Source organism: Ochotona curzoniae, unplaced genomic scaffold, assembly GCF_017591425.1.
Source record: "Ochotona curzoniae isolate NIBS_2020 unplaced genomic scaffold, NIBS_Ocur_1.0 scaffold_274, whole genome shotgun sequence".
In the NCBI taxonomy this organism is placed as follows: domain Eukaryota; kingdom Metazoa; phylum Chordata; class Mammalia; order Lagomorpha; family Ochotonidae; genus Ochotona; species Ochotona curzoniae.
Window position 1 is genome coordinate 5,561,651 of NW_024467101.1, and position 22,308 is coordinate 5,583,958.

General features: G+C 56.1%; 1 protein-coding gene across 1 annotated transcript; it reads left to right on the top strand.

The window, feature by feature from the left end:
- Positions 1 to 2,365: 2,365 nt before the first annotated feature.
- On the top strand, positions 2,366 to 16,188 carry RAB36 (RAB36, member RAS oncogene family). The gene is made up of 10 exons (XM_041003870.1): positions 2,366 to 2,445; positions 8,128 to 8,219; positions 11,291 to 11,356; positions 11,632 to 11,733; positions 12,636 to 12,700; positions 13,821 to 13,876; positions 14,563 to 14,640; positions 14,938 to 15,028; positions 15,585 to 15,704; positions 16,124 to 16,188. Exons 1-10 carry the CDS (start codon positions 2,377 to 2,379, stop codon positions 16,186 to 16,188), a joined length of 804 nt encoding a protein of 267 aa, XP_040859804.1. The 5' UTR covers positions 2,366 to 2,376.
- The last annotated feature ends 6,120 nt before the right edge of the window (positions 16,189 to 22,308 follow it).

Here is a 22,308-nt window from a genome sequence, read left to right on the forward strand (position 1 = left end):
CCAGCAAGTGCAAGACACACGAGGGATGTTCAAATGAGACAGGCTCAACGGGATTTGAAAGCGTGTTCACTGTAAGGACCAAGTCCCGAGGGATCTCTGAAAATATAGAGCTGTCCTGTATTTTTAGAACTATATGGGGCTATGCCATATGGGAACTGGTTCGAATCCCAGCTGTTCCACTTCCCAGCCAGCTCCCTGCTAATGTGCCCGGGAAAGCAGCAGAGGATGGCCCAGGCCTTTGGGACCCTGCAACCCACATGGGAGACCCGGAAGAAGCTGCTGGCTCCTGGCTTTGATTTGGCCCCGTCCTGGGTCTTGCAGCCTTTTGGGGAGTGAACCAGCAGTTCATCAACCAGATGGAAGAGCTCACCCTGTCTCTCCTTCTCTCTGTAGATCTACCTTTCCAATAAATAAATAATGCAAAACAGAAATGATGGTGTACAGTCTGAAAGTCAGGCTGTCTCGTTCCAACTGGAGTTCTAACTCAATTTATCGGCTTATCTGCGCAACAAGCCAGCCCAGGGCTGCTGACAAGGTCTTTTTCGTTATGGAAATTAGCTTGCAGGGGGGTTCCGTGACTAGGATCAGCCCTTCGGCCGCCATTAATTAAGGAAATTAATTTTGTAGCAGGAACTCCAGCAGCCGGGCATATGTCCTGCAGGCAACGCTAGATTCACAATTATGCAAATGAAGGTCAGGAGACGGCAGACCTGTCCATTCTCTTGTCGTGGCTGGCTGCTCAACTCCCATCAAATACCAGAAACGACTGCCAGTTCAGCTATCATGATGGCCCCGGGGCGGGGGTAGCAACCCAGACGGGCACCAGCACCTGCCGCACGTCCGTCCATCCCTCCGCCCGGTGGCCTCCGGGGCCTCCGAGGCTCCGCCCTCCGCCTGCCAATCCAGCCCCGCCTGCCAATCCAGTCCCGCCTGCCGACCCGGCTCCGCCCTCGTTGCCATGGTGGTCGCCGGTCCAGTCAGCCTCGCCGGCCTCGCCCCCGACGTCGGAGATTGGACCCTCTGCCTGTCAATCCAGTCCCCGCCAGCGATGCAGCCCCGCCCTCGTTGCCGTGGTGCTCCTCGGCCGCTCGCGGGGAGGCGCCCGTTGCCATGGTGGTCGCCGGTCCAGTCAGCCTCGCCGGCCTCGCCCCCGACGTCGGGGATTGGCCGGAGTCCCTTCCACGGTTCCCGCGTGGCCGCGTTGCCGGAGTGACCCGGGCCGCGGGCGGGCAGAGGAAGCCGCGCGCCGCGCGCCGCTTGCAGCCTCCGCCACCACCGGCACCAGCCGCCCTGGGTAAGTCCTGCCCCTGCTCGGTGCCCGCACGGCCCGGGAGGCCGAGGCCGCGTTCTCCACTCCCGTGTCTCACCCCCTCCCGCTCCCGCTCACCCGAACCCCCTCCAGGGGCGTCCTCATTTCCAGAGGACCCTGAACCCTGGCCTGCCCAGCCCGCCACCCCAGGCCTGCCCAGCCCGCCACCCCAGCCCGGCCTCTGAGGGAGCTGAGGACCACGAAGAAGGTCAAGGCCACCTTAGTGGACAGAGGAAGCTGGACAGGAAAAGGGAGATGGAGGAGGGTTCTGGAGCAGGCTTGAGCAGGGGAAGGGATGGGGGGGGGCGGGGTGCAGCCAGGGCTTTCTAGGAAAAAGCTGAAACTTCCTCTGTCCTTTTGGATCCGCCCAGGTTACAGCAGGCACCCCTCCTTCACCCCATGTGTACCCCACTCTCCCTGTTTGTACCCTGCCTGGTGATGCTAGCATGTGGAGCGAGCTCTGGGAGGCAGGTCCCTCTCCGGGGGAGATGGGCAGAAAGCAGCAGGCTTACCCACTTCATGCACCTCCCTACTGCTGGCACCTTGGACGGGGAGGAGCCCAAGTTCCTCTGTAAGAGGGCGACTTGATTCAGGTCGTTTCACGCTGGTGGAAAGTGAGGCAGACACTTGGGGGCGTGAGGCCCCAGGTTCACCTCACCGCCTTCCACAAGGTAAAACTGCAGGCAGTGTCAGCCGGGTCTTAATTGGCTTGGGTTTGCAAGCGTAGGGTTGAGCAACCCCTCGCTTTTCTAGAACCAGTGAGCCGAGCCGAGGGGGTGGGTTCTATAGGCTCAGCGCTGCAATAGGAGACAGAAGGTTGGTGTGGGTCACTCTGAAAGGACTTTGTTTCCTCAGAGGGTTGAAGCAGGGAGGGCCCTCCTGGCCCCACTGATGCTCATCGGTAGGCTGCTCTGTGTGTGTGTGTGTGTGTGTGTGTGTGTGTGTGTGTGTGTGTGTGTGTGTTGGATTTGCTTTGATGCCACTGCACTTGACCCAGTCTAAGGGACCCCTTTTGTTCTGTTGCTCACTTTCTTCCTCCCATTCCGGGCCCACAGGACACGGGAACAATGAGGTCATCCTTGACACCCTTGGGGTTCCCTGTAAGCCGGGACCGCATCATCGCCAGCTTCCCTAAGGTAAGGTCCCCCCAGGGTGGGAGGCCACAGTGCCCATTGCCCGCACTTGGCTGCCTTCTCCCAGTAAAGCAGGTGAACCAGGGAGGCCTGTGCCCCACCCCACCGACGAGTCGTCTTGAGAAAACGGGGTGCTGACTTGCCCAAAGCAGACTGGCAGTTTATGGTGGACGCCAGGCGTGTGTCACACAGGGCCGTGGGCCCCAGAGGTTCTAAAGGCTCTGATTTTATCATCCTGAATCGCTGTGCTGTGTGAGTGTGGCAGTCACTCAGACGCCCACAAGGGTAACTCATGGCAGAGCAGGTACACGGATCCCCTTGGCATGCCCGCGTCTCCTCTCCGAGTGCCAGCCCCGCTTCCGACTTCAGCGTCTCGCTAGTGTGCACACTGGGACTGGCGAGGGATGACCCTCAGTACTCGATTCCTGGCCACACGTGTAGCAAACCCAGATTGAATTCTGAGTTTCTGGCTTCAGACTGGCCAACCCCACCTGTTGCAGGCATTTGGGGGTCAAACAGAAGATGTTCCCTCTCTGCCTTTAAAATAAACAGATACGTTTTTAGAAATTATAATGTACCATTAATTGCAACAAGAAATGCAAATCAGCATAACCCCCAAGGCAGCAGTGCAATAGTACTTGCCCACATTGCCAAGGCCCTGCCTGCTGGTTCAGCCGTTCAGGCTGCCACAGGGGTACAGTGTGAACAAGGAAAACAGCTACTGTAGTTCATTTTTTTTTAAAAGATTTATTTATTTATTTAGTTAGTTTGTTACAAAGTCAGATATACAGAGAGGAGGAGAGACAGAGAGGAAGATCTTCTGTCTGATGATTCACTCCCCAAGTGGCCCCAGCAGTTAGAGCTGAGCAGATCCAAAGCCAGGAATTCAGGAGCTTCTTCCGGGTCTCCCACATGGGTATAGGATCTCAAAGTTTTGGGTCGTCCTTGACTGCCTTCCCAGGCCACAAGCAGGTAGCTGGATGGGAAGTGGGGCTGCTGGGATTAGAACCTGCATCCGTATAGGATCCCAGAGTGTAGAAGGCTTTAGCCACTAGGCTACTGCACTGGGCTCTTAAGCCACCACTTGTAAAGCTGGCATCCTATAAGGGTGCTGATTTGAGTCCTGGCTGCTCCACTTTCTACTTCCATTCCTGCTCCCTGCTTACATATCTGGGAAAGCAGTGGAGGATGGCCCAAGGACTTGGGTTCCTGCATCCTTGTGGGAGACCTGGATGAAGGTTCTGGCTCCTGGCTCCTGGCTTTGGCCTGGCCCAGCCCTGGCCATCATCACGCTTAGGGAGTGTGGACATACGGAAGATCTCTCTCTTTCTCTGCCCTCTTCTCTGAAATGCTTTCAAATAAATCTTATAAAAGTGCAAGGAACGAAGTAGTGTGTGATCGCATGTGTGTAGCATGCTCTCTGTGTTCCAAAAAGAAAGTAGACAAAACAAACTTCTGTGTTTATTTATACAGCAAATATTTCTGGAAGGATCCGTAACAACGTATTGTACATGGTAACCTGCATGTCGCCCCAGATAGGCATGAAGGAAAAAATTGTCCTGTGGAATAATGTTTGATTTCATTTATTATTTTAGTTGAGAGATGGTGGCACAGTGGTGGGAGCTTCTGTGTGCCAGTTGACTTCCTAGATCCTTGCAACATCCAGGACTGGGCCAGAGCTAAAGCTGTGTGCTGGCAACTCCATTCAGGGCTCTCCCGTGGGTGGCAGGGGTGCAGTGACTTGTGCCATCCCCACGGCCTCCCAGGGTCTGCATTGGAGGGAAGCTGGAGCTGGGACGGGACTGTGATGTGTCAGGGGCACCGAAGGGAGGGCACCGATGATCTAATGCCTTCTGTATCTTAGACACAAAGAGCTGAGCATGGCCAAGTGCTGACTTGCCCAGTTCGTGGTGGACACTGGCCATGTGTCGCTCAGGGCCATGCGGCTCAGAGATCCTCAGGGCTCTGACTTGATAATCCTGAATGATTGCGCTGTGTGACCCGCAGTTACTCAGCCGCCTACAGCTGCTGTCCTCTTTCTGTTCTTAAGTCCTTGTTAACGTGTTTATTGGAAAGGCAGAATGACACAGAGAGACGGAGAGAGGGAGATCTTCCAAGTACTGACTCGTGCCCCAAATCCCCTCATACACACAGGCCTGGGTCCGGTGGGAAGCCAGGCTGGGTCTCCCACCTTCATGTCAAGGGACAAGTACTCGAGCCATCACCTGCTGCCTGCCAGGGTGCACATAAGCAGGAGGCTGGACCGGCAGCAGAGCTGGGACTCGAACCCTGGCACTCCAGTATGGGATGTAGGCATCTCCATTGGCAGCTGAACTGCTGTACCACACACCTGCCCTTTCCTCTTCCTTCAACTCCCCAACACACACACACTCCGAGTTCCTGCCCCACACCCCCTTGGAGTTCCCGTCACAGCAGACTCAGACAATGGCTTTCCCTGTGCCATGGACAGTGAGTGGTAGCAGAGACGACAAGGATCGGTGTTTACAGAGTCCAGAGGAAGAGGAGTGTGTGTGGGTGGCACCAACAGTGTGGGTGGCACCAACAGTTCGGGTCTCGTGGGACAAGGGAACCCGTTTCCAGAGCAGGATGGCGAGCTGGCTCAGGGCTCCCCGCCCCTCTTTCATGAAGTTGCTGATGCTGCATCTTGCGTGAGCGTGGGATGCTCAGCTTGGCTGGTGACCAGCGTGACTCAGTCACACCCCCCCACTTCGCGGCCACATGAAAGGGTGCTGTCCTGAGCATGCCCATTTTACAGGTAAGCAAACTGGAACCCAGAGAGGTATCATCTTGTGTCCCTTACAGAGGGACAGAGACAAGAGTCCAGGGCAGTGTAGCCTGACACCAAGGAGCCCTGCTTCCCATAGCCTTAGCTTGCTCTGTACCTAACCTTGACCAACCTTCTCCCAAAATATCAAGGTCACCATTAATTTAACACATTCTTCTCCTTTTGTTAAGATTTAGTTATTTTTATTGGAACGGCAGACTTACAGAGAGAAGGAGAAGCAAAGATCTTCCATCCATTTGTTCACTCCCCAGCTGGCTGCAACAGCCAGGACTGAGCTGATCCAAAGCCAGGAGCTTCTTCTGGGTCTCCCACATGGATGCAGTGTCCCAAGGCTTTGGGCCATCCTCCACTGCTGTCTCAGGCCATAAGCAGGATGGGAAGCACTGGAGCAGCCAGGACATGAACTGGCATCCATATAGGATGCCAGCACTTAGAGGGTTAACTAGTTGAGTCATTGCTGCAGCCCCAATATGTTTTTCTAATTACCAAGCAGGTGTGCATTCTGTGTGTGTGCTCATGACTTTTAAAAATTATTTTCTTTATCTGATAGATTTATTTATTTGTGAAAGTGATAGAAAGCGAGGGAAAGTCAAGAGAGATCAAGAGAACTTGCCATCGGCTGGTTCACCCCGCTGCTGTCTGCCACAGCCTGGGCAGTTCCAGGCCAAAGCCAGGAGCCCCAAACTCCACCTAGACCTACCCTGTGGGTGACAGGGGCCCTGAACATGAACGGTCCTCGCTGCTTTCCCAGGGACATTATTAGCAAGGAGCTGATCAAAAGCAGAACAGTCGAGATTCGAACCAGCACCCCAAATAAACCAGAACTGGCTAAACCTGGAACTCAGTGTGGGTCTCCATGGCAGGGACCTGGTAACTTGTGCCGTCACGGCTGCCACCCAGAATCCCTGCTGTCAGGAAGCTGGAGCCGGTACCTAAGCTGGATGTAGAGCCCATGCGCACTAATGCTGTGCATCATCCTGTCTTAAGAGCCGTGGCCGCTTGGTGCACATTCAGTATGCACCAGCTGCTGATGCCTTTATTTTGGAAGATGTATCATATTTTTTTCACCTAGGGCTGGTGAAATAGTGGCAAGTGAGGAATATCACTCACCTCTTTGGCCAGTGCTCACTGCAATTTTTCTGATATGTGCTTGGAAAAAAAATTGTGTATTTGAAAGGCAAAGTTACAGAGTTAGAATGAAAGAGAGACAGGGAGAGAGAGGATCTCCCATCCACTAATTCACTCCCTAAATGGCTCTAACATCCAGGGCTGGGCCGGGCAGAAACACAATCCAGGAGCTTCCTTTGGATCTCCCAAGCGCGTGCAGGGACCCAAGGAGTTGGCCTTCTGCTGCTGCTGCTTTCCAAGGAGAGATGGAGATCTGCCAACCACCGGTTCACTCCCCAAGTAGCCACAGTGACAAGTGCTGAGCCAATCCAAAGCCAGGAGCCAGGAACTTCTTCTGGGTCTCCCATGTGAGTGCAGAGCCACCAGCTGCTGCTTTCCCAGGCCACAAGCAGGGAGCTGCATGGGAAGTGGAGCAGCCAGGACTTGCACCGGTGCCCATATAGGAGACCAGCACGATAGGCAGAGGATTAGCCTGCCACACCATGCCGCTGGCCCTTGCTGATGGCTTTACAAGCAATACATATATCATTTTTAGTCCCCAAGTCTCTGATGGGAAAGTTAGGGCTCAGAGAAGTTGGGTAACTGCCCAGGGCCACACAGGCGTAAGGGTAGATGCACTTCTTCCTCCCCCTGAGACTCTCTGAGACTTAAGACAGTTTTAGTTGTTATATGTTTTTATTTATTTTTTATTTTTTATTTTTTTAAAGATTTATTTTATTTTTTATTGGAAAGGCAGATATACAGAGAGGAGGGACAGAGAGGAAGATCTTCCATCCGATGATTCACTCCCCAAGTGAGCGCAACGGTCGGTGCTATGCCGATCCGAAGCCAGGAGTCTCTTCCGGGTCTCCCACGCGGGTGCAGGGTCCCAAAGCTTTGGGCCGTCCTCAACTGCTTTCCCAGGCCACAAGCAGGGAGCTGGAAGGGAAGCAGGGCTGCCGGGATTAGAACCAGCTCCCATATGGGATCCTGGGCGTGCAAGGCGAGGACCTTAACCACTGTGCCACTGCGCCGGGTCCATATGTTTTTATTTTTTTTAATTTATATGAAAGGCAGAAAGATCAGAGACAAAAAAAAATTTTTTTTTCATCTGGTGGTACACTCCCCAAAAAGGATACACAACACCCAGGGCTGTGCCAGACCGAAGCTGGGAGCCCAGAATTTCATCCAGGTCTCCCGAATGGGTTGCAGGGACTCAGTTACTGGAGCCCCCATCTGCTGCATCTCAGGAGCCTTAGCAGGAAGCTGGATGAGAAACAGAGCCAGAACCTGTACGCAGACACCCCCATATGGGACATGAGCACCTTAGTCGCTGCACCAAATACTTACCCCCACCCCTATTACTGCCCATTTTCCCTTCCAAGAAACATGGAAGACAAAGTACCTTCTAAGATATTTTCTGTGCATGTACATGTGTATTTTTAACAAATAAAAGTGGCATCCAGAAGCTGTAGAGGATTTGGATCTTAAAGCCAAAAGGATCCCTCCTTATCCACACCCCCAAGAAACCCAGGGCGCAGAGGGAGACAGACCCCTGACATGTGTCTGCAGCTTTCTCAGCTTTTCTCAGCCAGGCTGAGTCCCCTGCTTGGGTCTCTCCGAGCTAGTCCCGTTATCCCCGTTGGAGGGAAGCCATGTGAGGTCTGCGGAGCGGGGGGACCGTATCACCGCCTCGCTGCCCGGCTTGAGGGTCGGAGCCGCAGCCTTGTGGAAGGATGTTCCCTCCTGTCCCTGTCTGCCTGTTTCTGCAGTGGTACACGCCCGACGCCTGCTTGCAGCTGAAGGAGCATTTTGATGGGCAGGTCAGCACGGCCTGCCAGCGCCGGGACACGGGGACTGTCGGGTGAGCCCACGTCAAGGTGGGGGGTGGTGAGGAACAAATTCCCCTGCACAGGCTGAGGTTGCAACAGAGGTTCACTTCTGTAATTCCCACTCCCCTCTCTTTCCCTTCCCGAGGACCACTGGAAGGCTTCTCTGACCCCTCACCGTCTCTGTTCCCCAGCCCCTGATTCATGCTTCAGAGCCTGAAGCAGCTTAGCTCCCCAACTGTGAGTTTGCCCATTTGGGTCCCCCTCCCAGGGCCTACCCACAAGGGCTGAGGCTGTCTGGGTCATCCCCAGGGTCTGCCAGGAGGGTGGGAGCTGCCTGCCCTGGCAGCACGAGGCAACACTAGCACAGGGGTTTGACAACAGTTCTCTCCTCACTAACCCCTCCCCATTCATGTTTTCCCCTTTTCTATCCTTTTCTCTTTTGCTCACGATTTTTTTTATTTGAAATACAGAGTTAAGAAAAGAGGGAGAGATATTCAATCTACTGGTTCACTCCCTCAATGGCTACACATGCTACAGCTGAGCTGATCCATCACCAGGACCCTCCTCTGAGTCTCCCACACAGGTGCAGGGTCCCAAGGCTTTGGACCATCCTCTGCTATTTTCCCAGGCCACAAGCAGGGAGCTGGATGGGAAGTGGAGTGCCACAGGTAGAGGATTAGCCTGATACGCCACCAAGTCTGCCCTACTATCATTTTATCTTTTTGAAAAATATTTGAAGAGCTGGCGCTATAGTATATCAAGTAAAACCACTGCCTGCAGTGCCAGCATCCCATATGGATGCTGGTTCAAGTCCCAGCTGCTCCAGTTTTGATCCAGCTCTCCGCTAATGTACCCGGAAAAGCAGTGGATGGCCAAAGTCCTTGGGCTTCTGCATGCAGATGGGAGACCCAGAAGAAGTTCCCGGCTTTGGATCCATCCAGCTCTGACCATTGTGGCTTGAACACTGTGGGGATTGAACCAGCTTATGAAAGATTTTCACACTGTCTCTACCTCTGCCTCTTCCTCTATAATTATGACTTTCACATGAACTATTAAAATACATATACTTATTTGAGAACCCAGCGTGATAGCTAGTGTCTAAATCCTCGCCTTGCCTGCACTGGGATCCCGTATGGGCACTGGGTTAACTCCTGGCTGCTCTGCTTCCCATCCAGCTCCCTGCCTTTGGCCTAGGAAAGCAGTCAAGGATGGCCCAAAGCCTTGGGACCCTGCACCCACGTGGGAGAAATGGAAGAAGCTCCTGTCTCCTGGCTTCGAATTGCCCTAGCTCCAGCTGTTATGGCCACTTGGGGTGTGAACCAACAGATGGAAGATCTTTTTCTCTGCAAATCTGACTTTTCAATAAAAATAAGTAAATCTTGGGCCCAGCATGGTAGCCTAGTGGCTAAAATCCTCACCTTGAACACGCTGGGATCCCAGATGGGCGCTAGTTCTAATCCCGGCAGCCTCACTTCCCATCCAGCTCCCTGCCTGTGGCCTGGGAAAGCAGTCGAGGACGGCCCAAAGCCTTGGGACCCTGCACCCACATGGGAGACCTGGAAGAGGCTCCTGACTCCTGGCTTTGGATCAGTTCAGCTGTGGCCATTGCAGTCATTTGGGGAGAGATTCATCAGATAGAAGATGTTTCTCTGTGTCTCCTCCTCTGTATATGTCTGACTTTTCATAAAAATAAAATAAATACATCTTTAAAATAATTAAATTATATATATATAAATTGTATATGTATATGTATATATGTGTGTATGTATATATATATATATATATATCTGAAAGATAGAGTGGGAAGGAGAAAGAGAGAGAGAGATTGTCTTCATTGGTTTACTCCCCAAATGGCCACAATGGCCAGAGGTGGACCACCAGGCCAGTCTGAAGCCAAGAGCTGAATTGGAAGTGGAGCAGCCAGGATTTGGACCAGCACCCATATGAGCTGCCAGTAACACAGCTGGTAGCTTCACTGCCATGCTGCAGCGCCAGCCCCTACCCACTGGTTTGCCCCCAGACAGCTGCAGTGTGCTGGGTCAGGCTGAGACGAAGAGCTTGGATCGCCATCCGGGTGTTCAATATGGACTTCCCAGGCATCCTTCAGCAGGAAGCTGGACTGGAAGCAAAGTAACCAGTCTTCAGACTGGCGATAGGGCAGGGGAGAGGGGCTGATGCTGTGGCATAGCCAAGTAAATGCTAGTTGCAGTGCTGGCATCCCACATGGCTGCTGGTTCAAGTCCCAGTTATTCCATTTCCAAACCAGCTTCCTACTAATGCATTTGGGAGAGCAGCAGAGGCTGTCCAAGCACTTGGGTCCCTGTACCCATGTGAGACGCCCAGAGGAAGCTCTTGCTTGGCTCCTGGCTTCGCTCTGGCCCAGAGGCAGCTGTTGCAGCCATTTGGGGGAATGAACCAATGGAATGAAAGATCTTTATGAACGTGGGCATCCCGAGTGGGAGTTTAATTTGCTGTGTCACAGCATACAGCTCCAGCTACAGAAGCTCTACTTACATATTGTCAACAATCCTGGAAGTAGAGAGAGCAGAGTTGCAGGGAGAGACAGGGCAGCCAGGGAGTCTGACACAGGACCAGAGCCGAGGGGCCTCCAGCCACAGTTCATCCAACCCCTGTGGGTCGCGTCCACCTGCACAGATGCTGCGGATGTCCTGGCCGGAGAGCACCTGTTTCCCAGGAGCAGACGCCTACACAGGAGCTTGAAGGGGCTGCCTGTCCATTCTGTGCCCACGTCCTCCAGCACCCTCAGCATGGCTCTCACAGCCCCCTACCACCACACACACACCATGGACGCCTTTTCTGACATTTTTCTGTATTTATTGGAAAGGCAAAGGGACAGATCCGTTTGGTTTCCACCTCTACAAATGCCTGCAACCAACTTGGGGCTGAAGCCAGGGTTAGCAGAGTCACTAGAATAAACCTAGAATCTTTTCCTCTCTGAGGACCAGGGTGGAGAGCGGACAGCATGTCTCAGCAGCTGCCACCTGGCCCTGGCCCCTGTCCGCCAGCACCAAGCTCAGGAGGGGAGGGAGGGCCCACAGATCCCGGCACTCCAGGGCAGTGTGGGCATGTCTATCTCCTGCAGGCTCCAGCTCTCCAAGGTGGTGGTCGTCGGCGATCTGTACGTGGGGAAGACCAGCCTCATCCACAGGTGTGACCGCCCTACCCCCCAATGCCTGGCACCAGTTCCTGTGGAACTGGGCCCTCACCCTGCTGTCCCCTTGGGACTCTGGGCCAGTTGTTGCCCTGCCCTCAGGGTCTGGCTTCAGCTGTACCCTTCCCCCACACGGTTCTTGCTGGCGGGTGGGGGGGTCCCCCACCCCATGGCTGGTCTCTTGCTAATCGCTTGGCACACCCCCACCCCAGGAGCCAATCCTCTGTGGGGCGTCCCCTCTCTGACTGCATCCCCGCCTCCCTCCCACCCAGGTTTTGCAAGAATGCGTTCGACCGCGACTACAAGGCCACCATCGGGGTGGACTTTGAAATCGAGCGCTTCGAGATTGCCGGAGTCCCCTACAGCCTCCAGATGTAAGCCTCGCCATGTGGCCCCCAGGAGGAAGGGGCTGCTTAGAAGCTCCTGGCAAAGGCCTCAGCCAGCAAGGGCCTCCCTAAGTCCCCCCACCCCACATGCCCACTTGGTCCAGCTCATTGTCCCACGTGGGTGATCCGATCTGCCCACCTGCCTCCACCTCCCCATGATCTAGGGCTCCTGTCCTCCTCCCACACATGCCCTGGTTGTGGCTGCAGCCCTTCCTGACATGCCCACAAATCCACGCTCCAGGCCAGTGTTGGATGAGCTTTGAGCCTCTGCTGTCCCCTGTAGTATGGGCTCTGGTACAGTCCCAGCAGGCCAGGCTCGCCTCCGAGGCCCGCCTTTCCTGAGGCCTGGGGCACTCATCTTTCTTTACACTGTGGTCCTTGCCCGCAGGTCCCCAGTGCCTCTTTCTCTCTTGCTCTCTTTCCCGCTCCCTATCTCTCCTTCCTCTCACATCTGTTGCTGACCAGAGTGACCCCAGCGAAGTGCAAATCACTTCCCCAGATGGGCACTGCCACCTCCACCCTGGAAGCCATGGCTCCTTGTCACACCTGTGCCACGTGGCAGGACCACAGCTGGAAGGTCCCAGAACCTAGCACCATCCACAGGGTCTCCTCTCTCAGTGAGCATCTACTGTTACCAGGGGCCTGAGCCATGACCCCACGCTGGCAGGAGCCCTGTGAAGCCAGGGAGGGGAGCCCAGAGCACTCTCGACAACATTATGAGGGCCCAGGTGAGGGGAGAGGACCAGTGGCTGGCTCCCAGCAGGCACTTCCTGGAGGACATGTACCTGGAACAGGCCCACAAGTCCACTACCCACAATCCTACTCGCGTGTTGGCTTCCAGCATTGTGACTGCTTGAACTAACCCCCTTTCCCTTCCTCATGTGGCACAGCTGGGACACAGCCGGACAGGAGAAGTTCAAGTGCATCGCGTCTGCCTACTATCGCGGGGCCCAGGGTGAGTCAGGGGCAACGTTACCAGGGCAGGGCCCTTAGCCACACCTGTAGCTGCAGGAAGCCCAAGTCCTCTGCACGGGCTGCAGATGCCCCATCCACCGGGAACCCCCAAGAAAACACCGAGGGCTTGGGGCCAGGGAAGCTGCCTTCAAGCTGAGGGCCCTTTAAGGACCCTGTGGTGGTAGTAGTGGGTGCTGACCTTACCACTCAGCTCCAGTCTTGAGAAGGAGGTGGGGACAGGCTTGTCCCATTTCAGAACTCAGGCCCCCGGGGGAGACCAGCAGGGCCAAGGGCAGCCCAGGGCCCTGGCAGGACTCACAGGCGGCAGGAAGTGACAGCACAAGGGTTTGCATGCTGACCCCCATTCTCCCAGAAGGAAGGTGGAGGTGGACTGTACCCCAGGGGGATTTGCAAGGATTGCCCAAAGTCTTCCTGTGCAGAGTCAAGAGTCAAAAGCACGGTTGCGCCTGTGCAGTAACCACGTCTGAGCCATGATGGTGCCTAGGCCTGGGGAGGGGGAGGGTGGAGCTGCAGCTCTGCTCACCTCCGCTGCGGCCAGCCACATCTGTCACCTCTGCAGGACTCAGCAGTAGGAAGGAGGCCACAAGCCAGCCTGGTCACCAGCCAGGCCTGCCAGTCGGACAGCTACCTGTCCCATGGCCATCGGCCTTTCCCCTGCTCGGCTGGCCCCACTCAGGCCCCTCGAGGGCAGTAGGAGGCAGTTGTATGTGCCCCTAGCCCTCCTTGCCTTCCAGGAGGAACAGGGCACAGAGCATGTGGTGAGAGGAGCTGATGGGGGGCGAGTGTCGCGTCTCGCAACGCCCCCGCCATCTCCCCTCCACTGGGCTCCCTCTGAGCAGGCTGCTGACAGCGCAAGCTATAGCTGCCCCTGCTTTGAGGTGTCCACTTCAGCCCGGACCCACGTGTTGGGTGGGAAAGCGACAGCTTATCTGAGGATGGACTGCGGGACAATCATGGTCGTCCTCTCCCCGTCCCCCGCCCCCGCCGCGGTGGTGCCAGGGGCTGCTGGCCAGGGTGGGCTGCTCCTGTGGAGTGCATGCTTGGCCTCACACAGCACTGATTTGGCTGTTGCCTTTTCCTCTCGCCTGCCACACGTCCAGTGATCGTCTCGGCCTTTGACCTCACCGACATACAGACACTGGAGCACACCAGGCAAGTCCCGGGCTCTGTAGCTGCCAGGCACCTGCCCTGGCTGGCCCTCCGCCAGTGAATGCAAGCAGCCTGGCCATCTTGTCCAGACCCAACTGCCCACATGCCACTTCTCTGTCCATTTGCCCCCTAATCCCCCAATACTTGCCTCCACTCCCACCTGCTGTAAGTCCAGGCACCTCACCTTAGTACTATGTGTGCCACCTGCTATGAAGACCCTCATCCTGTCCACCCTGCCCTGGTCCCTGGCAGTCTGGTAGCTAGTCCTGTCTGAAGGAACGTGAATTTGGCCCTTGCTCCCAAGCAGACACGTGGGCAATGCAGCTGATCCCTAGGGGCCATCCTGCTTGTATAGGCCCAGTTGAGGCCCCAGAGCCTTCACTCTTTATGCTTGTACCTAAATCCATGTTATGTGGGTCAGGGTACTCCTTTTTAGTCTGATGGGAGCGTAGGACTTGCCCCAGGTCAGACTGTGCCAGGGCCAGGCTGGGCTCCCTACTGCCCCCTTCTGGCCACAGCAGCACTAGCATGCTCCCTACACCTTGTCTGGGCCGGATCCTCCCACTTTCTGCCCAGCGCTCCCAGCTCTGGGAGGACTGGAGACTACACTCCCATCCGCTGGTCTTCCCCAACTCCCCTCGGGATGGATAGAGGACCTGTGTCAGCCCGTGTCCCTTTATGCTTCCCAGACAGTGGCTGGAGGATGCACTGCGGGAGAATGAGGCGGGCTCCTGCCTGCTCTTCCTCGTGGGAACCAAGAAAGACCTCCTGGTGAGCAGCGGTAGGGCAGGGGCCTGGGTGGGCTATGGGGAGGCGCTTCCGCTTCCAGCTTTCAGAGTTCAAGGAATGTTGAGGTTGGAGTTGAAATACAGGAGTTCTGGGGGCTGATAGGGAGGGGTCCTTAGAAGCCCTCTCTGCTGTCCCCTGAAAGGCGGATCTCCCCCCCCCCCCATACCCACACACAATGCTGAGGCTGCTCATTGTCCTGGAGTGACATAGGCGCCAAGGTGGATGGGTGTACAAGCCAGGGAGATTTGGCACACTGGGCCAGCCAAACGCTTCTCGCAGTCAGGGGCGGCGTGTGAGCAGGCGGAGGCCGAGGCCGTGCACCTGGCCAGCGAGATGCAAGCTGAATACTGGTCGGTGTCAGCCAAGACGGGTGAGTCGGTGCTTGGGGCATCGCTGTGGTTGGGGAGGTGGAGCATGGCTCTCCCATGCATCGTGTTGGGGTCTCTGCCTCCTAGGGCTCCGGCACACGCTGCCAGCAAGGTAGGAGTGTGGGAGTGGAGCTCGAGGTCGTTGAAGGCAGAAGCATGTCCTCCAGCCCCGTGCAAAGAGTTGGCAGAGTAATGGCAGGTTCCCCGAGAACGTGATGACCCTGAGCTACTGGGCAGGCTGTTAACTGTTCAGGGGAGAATATGTGTGGTGGGGAAAGGGTTGGGGACCCTGGCTGCTCCCTGATGCACAGCCACGTCTACCTGTAGGAGGATGCACAAAGGGTGTCTGGTGGGAGGCCCCTCCAGCCTCCCTGGACCAGAGCAAGCATCTGTCACACCAGCTAGCCCAGTAGCAACTTACCAGAAATCATGGCTCAGAGGTGGGGTAGCATGCTGGGAGATCACAGGTTGGGGGGCCCCACCCAAGCCCCCCACCCCCAGGAGCAAAGGCAGAGGCAGCCTACATCACTCATGACCAGCCATGCCACCGGCACGCAGGGGAGAACGTGAAGGCGTTCTTCAGCCGTGTTGCCGCCCTGGCGTTCGAGCGCTCGGTGCTGCAGGACCTGGACAAGAGGAATGACGCCCGCCTCCAAGTCGGCGATGGACACCTCATCCGTGCGTACAGGCGGGGTCAGCGGGGCGGGGAGCAGGCTGGCTCGTGGCCAGAAGTCCCTGTCTGCCACCTGGGACCCTGTGTATTCTCACCTCGTCACCCTGCCATCCTCCTTGGAAACCTTCTCTTCTGGGCTGTCACCTGATCCCACGTCTGCAGCTGCCCTGACTCGCCTGCCAGCTCAGACACCTGCCCTGGTGGTCCTGTCCCATCCCAACGGGGCTCCTGAGCCAGGCTGCGTATCCCCAGGGTGGGTCCTAACTCCGGTTTCCCAGCCTGCACCCTAGCCCACCATTCATTATCCACCCAGCTGTGATGCCCTTAGCCTCTGCCAGGCTCAAACCACAGGGCCCAGGAGCTTGTTGCTTGAGGGCGGCACCTACCCAATGGTAACCATGTATAACTTCTGTCCTCCTCACAGGGATGGAAGGAAGCTCACCCGAGACCCAGGACAGCCAGCAGCCGCCCAGTGTGGGCTGCTGTTAGTAGGAGGCTGTGTCAGAGGCCCCCCCAAGCCCTGGAATGCGTGTGGACAGCGACTTCGGTGACCGTGGAGGGCTGAGGGAGAGTTACTTCTGCAGGTCGGAGCCAGAAAAGATCCTGAAAGACCTCACACTGCCCCGCCCTGGCCAGCAGGGTCACCCTTGACCTTGAGAGGCCTCAGGGGCAAGCTGCAAACAAATGTAGGACGAATTCCTGCGCCTGCTCACATTCCCTCATCCCGCAGCCCACATCAGCGGGGGGCCCAGCACGCCTTCCCAGCCACCCCGGATGGGCCTCAGAACCGTTCCTAGCACTGCGTCCCAGGCAGGTGTCAGCAGTTGAGGGAGCTTTGTGCCGTTCCAGGCCTCGCCATTCACTCTCCCTTCACTTCTGCCCCTTGGGTTCTTGGGGTGGCCACGGCGGCCCCGGTCTGGAAGACAATAAGATGTCTCAGGCACGCCCTGGCCCATCTGAGACTCCCCTAGGGTCCAGTCTGTGTGCCAGAAGCCTCCTCCCAAGCTGATCACACCTTCCTGGCTCACCCAGATGAGGGATCCACCTGGCCATGCTGGGGGCCTCCCGGGATCACTTGTTCCTGCAGCCTTGAATGTGGCCTGCTTGGTCCCCGCAGGCCAGCCCCACCCTGTACCACCCCGTGACTCTCTCCCACTGTCCCGTTGGCTCCTCGGGATGAGCGTCACTCAGAAGGACTTTGGAGGCCCCCAGAGGCTGGTCTGCTGCTCTGTCCACTGCTGCCCTCCTGCACCTCCACAGCCGGCATCCCCAGCCCTCCCTCTGCCCTCCACCCGCCTCATACCCCAGGCCAGAGTCTGTGTGGACCCAGTGTCGCCCTCTCAGGCGGCGGGCAGGTGGGCATATTAAGTGGGAGCATTCTGCCAGAAGCTGTTCTGCTTGGTGCCCGGCCCACTGCAGGTACGCTGAGAGGTCATCGGCTCACAGCGATTACCAGATATCAAAGGGGGAAAGTGTGGGAATCACTTTCTGTTCATTACCCTTGTATCTTTTTCATAGCCATGTTTTCAGCATTTTTTTTTTTAAGAATACTCTTGGACCCAACACAATGGCTCAATTGGCTAATCCTCCCCTTGCAAGCACCAACATCCCATAAGGATTTCCTAGCTGCTCCATTTCCCATCCAGCTCCCTGCTTGTGGCCTGGATAGCCCAAAGCCTTGGGACCATGTACCCATATAGAAGACCTGGAAGAAATCTCCTGACTCCTGGCTTCAAATCGGCTCAGCTCTGGCCATTGCAGCCAATTGGGAAGTGAACCAGTGGATGGAAGATCTTTCTCTCTGTCCTCTCTATAAATTTGCCTTTCCAGTTTAAAAAAAAAAAAATCTCTTTTTTGTAAAATAAAAAAGTTTTAAAATATCTTGGGCCCGGCATGGTAGCCTAGTGGCTGAAGTCCTCGCCTTCAGGATCCCATATGGTCGCCAATCCTAATCCTTGCAGCTCTGCTTCCCATCCAGCTCCCTGCTTGTGGCCTGGGAAAGCAGTCGAGGACGGCCCAAAGCCTTGGGACCCTGCCTCTGTGTGGGAGACCCAGAAGAGCTCCTGGCTCCTGGCTTCGGATTGACTCCGGCCATTGGGGCTGCTTGGAGAGTAAATCAGCGGATGGAAGATCTTCTTCTCTGTCTCTCCTCCTCTCTGTATATCTGCCTTTCCAATAAAATAATAATAATAATGAAATACATTAAAAAGAAAAAAGAAGCCAGATGCCACCACCACTACCTCCCTGCCAGGGCTGCCGATCACAAACTTGAATGGCCAGAAATGTAAAGCTAAATGAAGCTCTTCTCTTTAGAAAGCTAGTTGGCTTGGGGTGTGTTGTTACAGCAGTGAGGAAAAGCTGGCCGCTGCACAGAGGTGGACAGGGGCCTGGGGAGAGGCACATGGTTGCTGATGTCTCTTCCCACATCAGCTTCTCCCTGAAGCCCAGTCCCCTGTGTAATCCCATTTAACGCTTCCCCGCAGGTATTAGCAACAGCCCGTTCCTTGGCTAAACTGAGGCTCTGTGAGGGGCACAGAGGCTAGCAGGGTCAGGCAGGTGCAGGCTGGGACAGGCCTGAGCCCCCTGGTGACACAGTTCAAAGCAGGAGGGGAAAAGAGATACTGGCTGGGTTCTGGGTGCATCCCTACCACACCCCAGAAGCCGGTGGCTTTAGGCCCTGCCTGCCCTGAGATAAAACAGCCAGCCTCCTACGGTCTCCTGCCATCTGCCATGGTAGCCTCATGATTGTCACCTCCCATATGTCAGGCTGCATCAGGCCATCCCCTGAGGGACGTTGACAAGCAGATGGGAAGTGTGGCTGTCACATCACCTCGTTGCAGGCAGCACACATCCTTCCCGGCTGCCTCCCCCACCTTTCAGCCACAGGCCTCCTGGGACACCTGTCTGAGTGTGTCCCAGGAGGCTGCCGTTGGCCGGCCTGTCCCCTGGCACAGTGAGGGGTGGTCAGGGAGGCCAACAATGTCCAGGGCTTGCTCCCTCCTTGCTGTACCCCATGCCTGAACGGGGGCTCTCCAGGCTCCTGTTTGCTGAAAGCCACAGCCCAGACCATCTCCCTGGCCATATCGTCAGAAATGAGCCCAGCTTGCTCCCTGCAGAATGCTGGAAGCAGCAGCCTGGGAGAGCCTGCTGCCATTGCTCAGCTGCAGACGTCTCATCAATAATTGATTCTGCAGAAGGAGGAGGCTGAGGGGTGCGGGAGGGAGCTGCTGCTGAGGAAGGAGCCAGAAGTCCCCCAGGCTCCAGCTTTGGAAGGAAAGAAGACAACCCCCTCGCTTGCTCATCCCAACCTTTGGCCAGCGGCTCCAGGGAAAGGGCTCATATCTCCTCTGATCAGGCTGTCCTGGCAGAGACTCCCGCTTCCAGATTCTGGATCAGGGGTAAGCAGGCCATAGGCTGGGACAGGCTGGGTCCGGGTGGCACAAATGCACAGGGCTTAGCACCAGCTGTGCTAACAGCCCCAGTTTTTCTACTCTTTGCCCCCAGCTCCATGGGTCTGACAGTTGACAGATGGCAGGAGCACGTCACATGAACACGCATGACCTGAAGGGAGTTCTCTTGGCCTCCAGGCACCAAAGTGGGTGGTGATAGGGTGCAGACAGGGCAAGGAGGGAACCAGGAGAGACCCAGACTTTGGGGTCAGCCTCAGGTGGGTGTAAAGGCAGGAAGCGTGGCTGTCTTTCTAAAGTTACCGTTGGATGATGCTGTCTGCTGGCACAAGGCTCAGGGTAATGGATGTGGGGCCAGGGTAGGCTGGGCTCTAGGCCTTGGCTGCCTGGTGACCACTGAGGGTTACAGCTTGGGCAGGATTGGGCTCCCACACTTAGGCAAATGTTTAAAGCGCCCCCCCCCCCCCCCCCCCGCCCATCACCACCACCACCACAAGTCTTACATTGAGGGTTAATACTTGATGGATTAAGGCTGAGAGCTGATCCAACTCTGGTGTCTGGGAGAAGGAGTTGACAGGAAATCTTTAGGTCACTGGGGCCCTTGGGGGTGGTGGGTGGTGTGATGGCTGTAGCTGACACCAGCATCCCATATGGGCACTGCTTCAAGGCCCAACTACTGCATTTTCAATCCAGCTCCCTGTTTATGACCTGGAAAAGCAGTGGCTCAAGTCCTTGGGACCCTGCACCCACAGGGGAGACCCAACAGAACCTCCTGACTCCTGGTTTGAGACAGGCCCAGCTCTGGTTCGTGAGGCCATTTGGGAAGTGAACCAGCAGTTGGACGATTGCTCTCCGCCTTTCGCTTCCTAACACTGACGTGCACGTTAAACAATCAGAACAGCTATGGGGAGCCTGGAGACATCTGTTACCTTGCAGAGGCGTAACAACTGCCAAAGCTCAACATCTGGCATCTTCAAAACACACCCAGTTGATTGCACATCGGGCCCCTCCCTCCCACTTCTACCCTCATCTCCCCCCTAACTTTCTACTCAGAAAAATCAAATAAATGGCCCTTCACTTGACTGTGCTGTCCAGTATGACTACTTTAAGTTTGATTTTGAACTGAATAAGACCTAGTAAGTGATTATTAGTAGAGCAAAAATACATTAGAAACACACACACACACACACACACACACACACACACACTAAGACTTGGGACTGGCTCCATGGGATGGCTCTGCTTGCAATGTGAGCAACTCATACGGCCGCTGGTTCTAATCCCGGTAGCTCCTCTTCCCTTCCAGCTCCCTGCCTGTGGCCTGGGAAAGCAGTGGAGGACAGCCCAAAGCCTTGGGACCCTGCACCCCATGTGGGGGACCTGGAAGAAGCTCCTGGCTCCTGGCTTCAGAGGGTCCAGTTCTGGCTGTTACAACCAACTGGGGGGTGAGCTAGCAGATGGAAGATCTTTCTCTCTGTCTCTCCTTCTCTCAGTAAATCTGATCTGCCTTTCCAATAAAGAATAAACAAATCTTTTTTAAAAATGAGAAATGCCACTGTCCCCCTCTCTTTCTGTCTCACAGCCCCCTCCCTGTGTGCCCCACTAGGCCACGTAACACGTCTGGATCTGAGTTCAGCCAGCACCAGGTGGGCACCTGCTGCGTGCATGGGCACTCGGACCTAAGGTCCAGGTGTCTGCAGAGGTTGGCCACAGCTGCATGAGAACGCACAGAGCGAGCCATTGTGTCTGGACCTCAGTTCTGCTGCCTCCCTCCATCTCCCTAAGGACGGAAGGAAGATAAGAGGGCTCTCCCAGGGAGGCCCAGGGCCCTGTAGTGGGAAGATGGAAGCAGTGACCTTGGGGGCCAGAGAGACCGTTCTTTCGGGGAGGGGAGAAAGACACTATGTGGATATGTCCTTGCGCCTAACAGAAAGGTGGCCGCTGTACCGAGAACATAGCCTGCTAACCTAGCCCGACAGCAGCAGGATTTCTGAGTGAGCTCATGTGAAAAAATGTCTGAAGTGGGGCCAGGGAACAGAGAGTGGCCTGGGCTCTCATCTGGCCTGGCCCACTCGCCAGGTGACCTGAGCAGGTCATTTGCAGAAGACAGCTGGCATTAACTAAATGCCAGAGAAAGAGAGTCTTCTATCTGAAGGTTCAGTCCCTAGATGGCTGCAATGGCAAGGGCTGGGCCAGGTGCTGAAGCCAGCAGCCAGGAGCTTCTTCCCGGTCTCCCACACAGGTGTAGGGTCCCAAGGCTTTGGGCCGTCCTCTACTGCTTTCTCGGGCTACAAACAGGGAGCTGGATGGGAAGTGGAGCAGCCAGGATTAGAACCGGCGCCCGTATGGAATGTTGGTGTTGCGGGTAGTGGCTTTGTGGCCGCGTCCTGAAGTCAGGGCACTAGCGCCATCTCAATCCAGGCAGGGGGTGAGGGGATCAAAGGAGGTGGGTTGGGTGCGAAGAGTCCCAGTGGACAAGCGGCCGCAGCACGCCAGAGTGGCCAGCAGAGGGCGGCAGGGAGCCGCACAGCGCCCGGGCGGCGGAAGCTGCGCCCTAAAAGGAGCAATCAACAGGCAACCTTGGAGTGAACCCCGCAGGCCACGGTGTGCAGTGCAGACAGTGGTCATGACATTCGGCAGAGGAGGGCAAAACGGAGGCCCCAAAAGAGGGGCAAAGGGGACGGCTGGGGTTCCGCAGCAGAGAGCCAGGGTTCTGGCTGGGAACCCTCAGCCTGGGGGGCAAAGAGGGGGTGTGGATGCGGGACATGGGCTGGGATGGGGAAGGGGCGCTGGAAGGTGGGCCGGGAGGGGCCAGCAGAAACCCTGAGAGCTTCCCCCATCCACGCAGTCCTCTCCTTGTCATTTCAGGAAACTGAGGTGGAGAGAGGGAGTGTGTGGGACAGGGCAGCCAAAATTTTGTCTTGCTCCTTCAAGGGCCAAATTCTGTCTGGCGCCTCCCACACGCCCACCCCACTGGGGGGACTCAAAGATTCTTCCTGTGAATAATTTCTACTTGGGGGGTTTGGGGTGGGGACAGGGGGTGGGAGGGGGGGGAACCAGAGGTTTTGTTTGTGGACTTGGGCTGGTTGTGCCTCACTCCTACTTGGAGGGTTCGCAGTCTCTAAGTTGTTGGAGGATCCAGCACAGTTTAGCTTAGTGGCTAAAGTCTTGCATGCTCCAGGATCCCATATGGGCTGCTCCT

Coding starts and splice junctions, on each gene's coding strand:
- RAB36 (XM_041003870.1), top strand. CDS start 2,377: ATGAGGTCATCCTTGACACCCTTGGGGTTCCCTGTAAGCCGGGACCGC. Junction 8,220..11,290: donor CGGGACACGGGGACTGTCGG/GTGAGCCCACGT, acceptor TATCTCCTGCAG/GCTCCAGCTCTCCAAGGTGG. Junction 14,641..14,937: donor GAACCAAGAAAGACCTCCTG/GTGAGCAGCGGT, acceptor CGCTTCTCGCAG/TCAGGGGCGGCGTGTGAGCA.